A 10,000-nucleotide genomic window follows, 5' to 3' on the forward strand; every position below is an offset into this window, starting at 1 on the left:
CGCAGGGGACCATCGATGTTCGGCCACCAGAAGGCCACACACCGGAGGAGACCCTGCACTGCTGCCGAGTCACTTCGGTGGTGCTCATTGGTGCCTGTTTCGTTGTCACGTACACAGGACAACACCTACTAAGCCCCCTAGTGACGACAGTAACTGCAAAGTCGCAGAACCCTCACACCCTTGCTCCCCTCCCCTCCCCACCCACGGAGCGGGAACAGCCACCAGGTCCTGACATCAATACGTCCTTTGAACCTGCCGACATGACTCAACCCCAATGAACCTGCCGACATGACTCACCCCAATGAACCTGCCGACATGACTCAACCCCAATGAACCTGCCGACATGACTCACCCCAATGAACCTGCCGACATGACTCACCCCCAAAGAACCTGCCGACATGACTCACCCCAATGAACCTGCCGACATGACTCACCCCCAATGAACCTGCCGATATGACTCACCCCCAAAGAACCTGCCGACATGACTCACTCCCAATGAACCTGCCCACATGACTCACCCCCAAATGAACCTGCCCACATGACTCACCCCCAAATGAACCTGCCGACATGACTCAACCCCAATGAACCTGCCGACATGACTCACCTCAATGAACCTGCCGACATGACTCACCCCAATGAACCTGCCGACACGACTCACCCCAATGAACCTGCCGACATGACTCACCTCAATGAACCTGCCGACATGACTCACCTCAATGAACCTGCCGACATGACTCACCCCAAGTCCTTACATCGACAGTCCCCAATGAACCTGCCGACACGACACGACTCACCCCAATGAACCTGCCGACATGACTCACCCCAATGAACCTGCCGACATGACTCACCCCAAAGAACCTGCCGACATGACTCACCTTAATGAACCTACCGACATGACTCACCCCCAATGAACCTACCGACATGACTCACACCCAATGAACCTGCCGACACGACACGACTTACCCCAATGAACTAGCCGACATGACTTACCCCAATGAACCTGCCGACATGACTCACCCCAATGAACAAGCCGACATGACTCAACCCCAATGAACCTGCCGACACGACTCACCTCAATGAACCTGTCGACATGACTCACCCCAATGAACCTGCCGACATGACTCACCCCCAATGAACCTGCCGACATGACTCACCCCAATGGACCTGCCGACATGACTCACCCCCAAAGAACCTATCGACATGACTCACCCCAATGAACCTGCCGACATGACTCGCCCCCGAAGAAAATGTCGACATGACTCACCCCAATGAACCTGCCGACATGACTCACTCCAATGAACCTGCCGACATGACTCACCCCCAAAGAACCTATCGACATGACTCACCCCAATGAACCTGCCGACATGACTCGCCCCCGAAGAAAATGTCGACATGACTCACCCCAATGAACCTGCCGACATGACTCACTCCAATGAACCTGTCGACATGACTCACTCCAATGAACCTGTCGACATGACTCAACCCCAATGAACCTGTCGACATGACTCAACCCCAATGAACAAGCCGACATGACTCACCCCTAATGGACCTGCCGACATGACTCAACCCCAATGAACCTGCCGACATGACTCACCCCAATGAACCTGCCGACATGACTCACCCCAATGAACCTGCCGACATGACTCACCCCAATGAACCTGCCGACACGACTCACCCCAATGAACCTGCCGACATGACTCACCCCAATGAACCTGCCGACATGACTCAACCCCAATGGACCTGCCGACGCGACTTACCCCAAAGAACCTGTCGACATGACTCACCCCCAATGAACCTGCCGACATGACTCACCTCAATGAACCTGCCGACACGACACGACTCACCCCAATGAACCTGTCGACATGACTCACCCCGAGGGTGGGGGATCGATACGAGGTCACCATGAGAGCAGAGTATTAAAGGCCACATAAACTGGGGCACCGTTTCATATAGTGCTGATGAGGGTGGATGATGACGATGATGCTGAAGATGGTGATGATAATGATGATGATAATGATGATGATATGTAGGTCCATTTAGGTTTGGTGACAACATGACATAGCTGTATTTTATGGGGGTTGTTTTTTTTTTTTTTCATAACAGTATCCCGGTGTTAGCAGGGCCTGAAAGATCCAAGACACTTGCAGTGTTGGTTAGGAAATTTCAGACCATTTTTAGTGTTATCATTAAGAGAGGTATCAGATTGTTGCAATGTGTCTAAACTGACAACTTCATACATTTTATTATATCATTCATATCACGAGAGAGAGAGAGAGAGAGAGAGAGAGAGAGAGAGAGAGAGAGAGAGAGAGAGAGAGAGAGGAAATTATCGATTATTTGTTGCAACATGTCAAAACTGTAAAAATATCTCCCCCGTTCTGTATCTGGTATCCCCCTCTCCACCCCCAACTTACTCTCTGCATCGATCTACACATACGCACGCAAACACACACACACACACACACGCGCGCGCGCGCGCGCGCGCACACGCACACACACACACACAAACACACACACACATACACAAACACACAAGACATCCTCTCGCATCCACACACCACACACACACACTACACATACGTATATACACACACGCATACACACGCGCGCGCGCACACACACACACACACACACACACACACACACAATTCCGCAGTCCTCCTCACAATCTCACACCCACCCACCCACCCACACACACACACACACACACACACCAGCCACCTTCCCCGCACGCTCTCCCCTCCTCCCACACTACCACCCCCAATCTCCCCCACACAACAACCACCACCCTCCCCGCATCCCCCCCTCATCCACCTCCCCTCCACTCCCCCACCCACCCACACACAAAACGTCATTCCTCGCTTCCCACCCACACACACACCATTTCGCACTCCCTACCTACCTGCTCCCAACACGGCTTATATCACAGATTGACATAAGTTTACATTTGGGCCAACAGCAAAGTGAGAGTTGTATTATCAATGGTTTCTCCAGTCAATGGGAAATCATTCACAGCTTAGTCTTTTGTGAAGGCTTATGACTCTTAAACTAGGAGGCAAAATTGCACTGGCTCTTAGTGCTGCAGCCTTGTGGGCTGGTTGGCCTTTGGGAACCATCCCAACGCCGACTGTCCTAAAAACCCTCCTGGCCGAGAGAGTGGGGATTAACTTGGGCAAGACACTCTCCACTCTAATCAAATTCTAGCCCAAATAGTCGGAACAGCAGTGGTCATAGTTGGACACGACTGACTATCATACCTACCCCCCATTCCCCCCACCCTCAACACACACACACACACACACACACACACACACACACACACACACACACACACACACACACACACACCTACTCTCACCTTCATCTCAGCCGCCCCATAGTTCTGGAAGGTGATGGAGAAGTCGTCCCAGTCCCAGTTGAGGTTCATGCCCCCGATGCCCCTCAGGGGCTGCTCCGGGGGGAAGGCCTGGCGCTGGGGGCTGGGCAGGTGGTTGAGGTTGCTGTTGTCGTTGTTGCCGCTCTCCTCCACCTTGTACACCTTGCGGATCAGCCCTCGCTTGAACTCGTCCGACATGCCGTTGAGAGCCGGGTTGTTGTTGTTGTTGTCCTGGTTGTTGTCCTGGTTGTTGTTCTGGTTGATGTTGTTGTTGTTGTTGCCGTGAGGGGCGTCAGGAACTTCATCGTTGTTGTTGTTGTTGTTCAACACAGCGCCTCCCCCTCCAACCCCTACCCCCACACCAACTGCCTTGATGGGGTCGCGAGGATTATTGTTGTTGTTGTTGTTGTTGTTGTTGTTGACGTCACGCCCATGACGGGCGTACAAGGAGGAGGAGCCGCCACCACCACCACCACCACCACCACCACCACCGCCACCACCAGCGGCGGTGGGAGCGCCCACGCCAACGGCGGCCACGCCCCGACTGTCTGATCGGTGCTGCTGCTGGTTCTGGTTCTGTTGCTGGTAGTTCCTCTGGAGGCGTCGCTCCTCCTGGGCTCCTAGGCGCTGCTGCTGCGGCTGCTGCTGGTGCCTCTGGTCGTGGCGGTCCGCCTCCATGCGTCTGTGGATGGACTCCTGCTGCTGGCGAAGGGCCTCCTGCCTCTGGCGGATCGCCTCCTGCTGGCGCTGCCGCCGCTCCACCTGCTGCCTGTAGGCCTGCTCCAGGGCCTTCTGCTGCTCCGCTCTGCTGCCGCCGCTGCTGCTCTGAGACTTGCCGGCCAGGGGCGGGGGGAGGGCCCGGGCCTTGTCGTTGTTGTTGTTGTTGTTGGAGGGGGGCTGGGGTACTGCAGGGGCTCGGAACCTGCTTCCGGTCTGTTGTTGTTGTTGCTGTTGTTGTTGTTGTCCGTCTCTGGGCTGGGCTGTGATGGGTGGTAGAAATAATAATGGCACTGATGATGATAATGATAATACTAGTAATGATAAATGTGTTTTGTCGTGCTGTGCTGGGTTGGGTTGGGTTGGGTTGTGCTGTGCTGTGCTGTGCTGCGTTCCGTTGCGCTGCGTTACGCGTTGCGTTGTGTTGTGCTGTGCTGTGCTTGCTTTTGTTGTCCCTGTTGTTGTTGTTGGAGGGGGCTGGGGCACTGCAGGGACTCGGAACCTGCTTCCGGTCTGTTGTTGTTGTTGTGGTTGTTGTTGTTGTGGTTGTTGTTGTTGTTGTTGTTGTGGTTGTTGTTGTTGTTGTTGTTGTGGTGGTTGTTGTGGTTGTTGTCCGTCTCTGAGCTGGCCTGCGATGGTGGTAGAAATCAATAATGATAATAATGATTATAATGATAATAAAAACAATAATGATAACAAAATAACAACTGCGTTGTGTTGCTGTAAAACAACGAACAGCCGAGTGGTTAAAGTGTTTGACATTCAATCTGAGGGTCCAGTGTTCGAATCTCGGTAACGGAGCGTGATGGGTAAAGGGTTGAGATTTTTTCCGATCTCCCAGTTCAGTTCAATAACTCAAGGGGGCGTCAATGCTTTCGGACAAATCCATATACGCTACACCACATCTGCTAAGCAGATTCCCGACGAGCAGCATAACCCGACGCGCTTAGTCAGGCCTTGAGGAAATCTGACAACACAGCGTGATCTCGCTCTCGCCTTTCACCCAAGTTTGACTGGAAAATCTCCCAGGTCAACATAATGATGTGCAGACCTGCTAGTGCCTGAAACCCCTTCGTGCGTATACGCAAGCAGAAGATCAAATACACACATTAAAGATTCTCAAATCCATGTCAGCGTTCGGTGGATTATGGAAACAAGAACATGCCCAGCATGCACATCACTGAAAACGGGGTATGGTTGCCTACATGACGGGGTAAATAAACAAAACGGCCACACACGTAAAATGCTACGTGTCTGTGTGAGTGTGTATGTGTGTATGCCTGAAATCTGATTGAATGATACAGGAAACGAACGATGAGCGCCCGACGGCAGCTGTCAGTCGGCTCTACCCATGTAGGCAGCCTGTTGTGGTAATGACATAGTGCTTACAGCTTGGTCTCCGACCGAGGATAGGCGCTGTATAAGTATCTACATCATTCATTCATTCATTCATTCATAAATACCCACGTGAACAGGAAGAAACAAGCGAAGAAAATTACGACGTTATTGGGGTAAATGATAATAACAATACTAATACTACTACTACTACTAATAATAATAATAATAAAAAGAGAATGACAACAGACTGATCCATGATATGCTGCACCACATTTTTTCTGTGATATACAAAAAACAACAACAACACATAAATAAATATATAGAGCAGATGTCCGCGTAAACACAAGGCGCTGACAACATTCACAATCAAACAACACACCACAGACATTCTGCAAGTCACGGAGCATGGTGGTAGAATGATTAAGACGATTACCTGCCAATACAGTATCATCCCGCTCTCGCCCTTTCTCCAAAAGCATGACTGGAAAATCAAACTGAGCGTCTATCAGTAAACCCAAGTCCAGTATGAACTTGGCGCACTGAAAGACAACCCATCACGCATAAAAGTGCTGTCCTCTGGCAAATAAATCCACTCTGATAGGATATTAATATACATGCACTCAAAGCCTGATAAGAGCATTGGCTTATGCTGCTGTCAGGCATCTGCCCAGCAAATGCGTAGCATATATGTGATTATGGATTCGTCGGATCGCAGTGACGCCTTCTTGAATAACGGAAACTGAAACTGAAACTCTGCCAGTCATACTCACCCACTGCAGCACCGTGGCTCCATAGCAGCACGGTGAGTAGCAGTAGCGCATGCGCGGCAAACGGAAGCGAGAAAAAGCGACGCGTCGCCATCTTGTGTCGTCAAACACTGCGAACGGGTAATCCAGGGATCTGAAACAGAACATACGCCATTACGGCACACTAGAAATACAATGATGGGTATGATATATGTTAAAGTGCATAATTATGCTTCAGTAATGTAACAGTTAAGCACATAATCTTTGACTGTTGATTTGATGAAGACTTACCTGCATGAAAGTGTTTCATCACACATCACTGCGAACGTTGATGTTTTAAACTTTTTTACATTCGTTACCAGTCGTTCCGCTTGTTAGTTTAACGAGTTCTCTTTCACAAAGACCATTACGTATTTTTCTGTAATTTTACTTAAATATTCATTTCATTTAAAATTCCAACCTCCATCTACCTGGTTCCCCCAACTCACCATTCACCCCACCTCCCCCCACCCCTCTCCAAAGTGATAACAGTCATCAGTGCAGTGATGGCCGAGAGGAAACGCGTCCGCCTTGGAAGCGAGAGAATCAGAGCGCGCTGGTTCGAATGACAGCTCAGCCGCCGATACTTTCTCCCTCTCCACTAGACCTTGAGTGGGTGGTCTGGACGCTAGTCATTCGGATGAGACGATAAACCGAGGTTCCGTGTGCAGCATGCACTTAGTGCACGTAAAAAAAACCCACGGCAATAAAAGGGTTGTTCCTGGCAAAATTCTGCAGAAAAATACATTTCGATAGAAAAATAAAAATAAAAAAGACTGCACGCAGGAAAAAATACAAAAACCCCCCCAACAAAACAACAACAACAAAAACCCAACAAAAAAACACAAAAAAAAACGGGAGGCGGTGTAGTGTAGCGACGCGCTCTCCCTGGGGAGAGCAGCCCCGAATTTCCCACAAAGAAATCTGTTGTGGCTAAAAGAGAAATACAATACAATACAAATAGAAAAAAAATCGATACTTTAACAAAATGTCTACAGTCAGCAGTATGTGTGACTGGACATTAAACAAAATTCATCATCCACTTTCAGTGTAGACAGTCCCACGGCCTTTACCGTCATCGTCATACCAAGAAAGACGGGTTCAAAATGCGTTCCTTTCATCGCTTCAACCTTCCCCAACCAAAGTCAGCAACCCATTCACACCTGGGTGGAGTGAGGAAAAATCGAAGTAAAAGGAGGAGTTTGTATTATACTCCATGTTTGGTGTTACATATACTTACCACGTCAAACTGATGCAAACTAGGCCTGTCGGTTTGCTCTGCTTAGGCCAAATTTCGCGCGGGCTAACAGTGAAAAGACGAGCAGTCTTGGCCCGGTCCGCTCTCAGCCAATCAAACGCCTCTAAAAGCTATAAGCGCTGAATCATTCCTTTGGCCAAGGCTCTCCACGCCATCTTGTCAGGTTTACGCTCTGTCTCGTCTTACGCTTTTTCTGGCTATTAAGCGTATTCATCTGGCCTTATTTTGCTGCAATATTTCCCAAAGAACACAACACCATGCCGAAACGGGGACCTGAACCCCGATCACTGATGAACACTGGATCAGAGAATGTTCAGCGCTTAAACCGATTTTGCCACAGCGTTTCTCTTGGGATGATACAAACACGCGAAAAGAAAGGAAACTGTACAGCTGAGGGATTATAAAACACTACATTAAGATTTGGCAAAGAGTTTCAAGAGACAGATAGATATAAAGATAGACAGACAGATGATAGACAGATAGATAGAGACAGTCGTAGAGAGACAGAGACAGAAAAATATATAGAGAGAGAACAAGAACAAGAACAATTGTTCTACTTGACACGACTGTATTGCACCAATGTAGACAAAAAAAGTCAACACAGAAAACTGTCATGATTCGGTTCATTCATTCATCTTTGCACACCACTTGCAGTGATAACAAACTCAGTCAGGGGAGGGCTGGACAGTACAAAGTCTTCAGAGAAGAAGGCCCCCCTCAGTCAAGTGTTTAGGCCCTTAACTCCTTACATTCTAAGGGTCTGGGCCGCACCCAGGTCATGACTCCTGGATGCCCTTCATTCATCCTCGCACACCACTTGCATAATATTATACATAAGACTGAAGAAACACACTCAATACAAGCCCCACACTCACAAAGAGAACAAGAGAGGCAAGGCCTTCAAGACTCACTTGTGATAAATTAAGTCCCCTAGCATTAATTACAGAGTAATTTCCTTTTTTTACCCTCTGCACCAAAACGTTTGCAAAATAAATAAAACTTCCTTGCTTAGCAAAAGAAGTTCCTGTTTGAACAAAAAATGATAATAATGACTGCTTTTGTTGTTGGGTCAGAATATCAGATCAAAGTGCCAAGTTTAGAGAATACAAAAAATTATAAATATAACAGTAAATGCAGTTTGCATATAATTTGGCTTCTTTTTTATTTTTTGTGCCCATCCCAGAGGTGCAATATTGTTTTAAACAAGATGACTGGAAAGAACTGAATTTTTCCTATTTTTATGCCTAATTTGGTGTCAACTGACAAAGTAGTTGATGAGAAAATGTCAGTTTTAAAGTTTACCACGGACACACAGACAGACAGACAGACACACACACACACACACACACACACATACACAGACAACCGAACACCGGGTTAAAACATAGACTCACTTTGTTTACACAAGTGAGTGAAAAAGCAAAAACAAAAACAACAAACAAACAAACAAAAAACCCCAACAACAACAACAACAACAAAAAACCTGTTTGTTCACCAAAAACAAGATACATATGCAAAACACATCAAGCACATAAAAAAAAAAAATTCAAAAGTTAATGATCAATATTTGCCAAAATATGAATTATAAAACAGACGTCGCCATAAACTGCAGGTCTCTTTCTCCCCCACCCCTACTCCCACCTCTCCCACCTCTCTCTCTCTCTCTGTCTCTCTCTCTCTGTCTCTCTCTGTCTCTCTCTGTCTCTCTCTCTCTCTCAAAACACACACAACAACACACACAGCTCCACAAACTTCATAAAAGCCTAATATATTCAGAACACTTCAATAAAAAAAAATCACCCCCTCCTCACTCACATACAACGCTTCCTAGATATGAACTGAATGTCAATTCAACACGAGACACGAATGCCCCAAACAGATCGCAAACGAATAACATAAATGCGAAGTAGACGAGTGGGATTCAGTGAGTTGATAAGTGTGTGAGTGAGTGAGTGAATGGTTGAACATTCGAAGGAAGGAACAAAATGAATGAACAGATGAAGGGATGAATCGGTTAATGAATGTTAAGAGTAGGACAGCATCAAATCAATGAATGGATTAACTGCGTCAGTGAGAAACCACAACATATTAATTGACAAACCAATGAATGGTCATGACATTGGATTGTGTTGTATTATATGTTATTGTTCTCTCTCTCTCTCTGTGTGTGTGTGTGTGTGTGTGTGTGTGTGTGTGTGTGTGTGTGTGTGTGTGTTTCTCTCTCTTCTTTTTCTCTCCCCACCCCTTCTCTCTCTCTCTCTCCTTACCTTGCTCTGCTCCCCTCCCTTCCTCCTCCCTCCTTCACCACTTTATTTATTTATTTATTTTATTTATTTATTTATATTTTTTATACTTTATCCAAAGCGGTTGATGGTTCTGAAAGCAAATCAATCGATGGTCATGACTTTGATCAAGATCGTAAGTAGACCTGAGTTCTGTCTGTCTGTCTGTCTGTCTGTCTCTCTCTCTCTCGCTCTCTCCTTGTCTCCCTCTGTCTCTCTCTCACTCTCTCACTCTGTCTCTCAC

General features: G+C 47.6%; 1 protein-coding gene across 1 annotated transcript in view; it reads right to left on the reverse strand.

Annotated features, from left to right (window-relative positions):
• Positions 1–10,000, reverse strand: part of LOC143285741 (uncharacterized) — a 93,688-nt gene that overhangs the window by 45,423 nt on the left and 38,265 nt on the right. The window contains exons 2-3 of the mRNA XM_076593153.1: positions 6,202–6,331; positions 3,359–4,356 (exon numbers count right to left, since the gene is read on the reverse strand). Coding sequence (XP_076449268.1) covers positions 3,359–4,356; positions 6,202–6,292 — 1,089 coding nt within the window. The 5' untranslated portion in view covers positions 6,293–6,331. The remainder of the gene's footprint in view (positions 1–3,358; positions 4,357–6,201; positions 6,332–10,000) is intronic.

The sequence above is a fragment of the Babylonia areolata genome, chromosome 9 (genome assembly GCF_041734735.1).
Source record: "Babylonia areolata isolate BAREFJ2019XMU chromosome 9, ASM4173473v1, whole genome shotgun sequence".
Classification (NCBI taxonomy): Eukaryota; Metazoa; Mollusca; class Gastropoda; order Neogastropoda; family Buccinidae; genus Babylonia; species Babylonia areolata.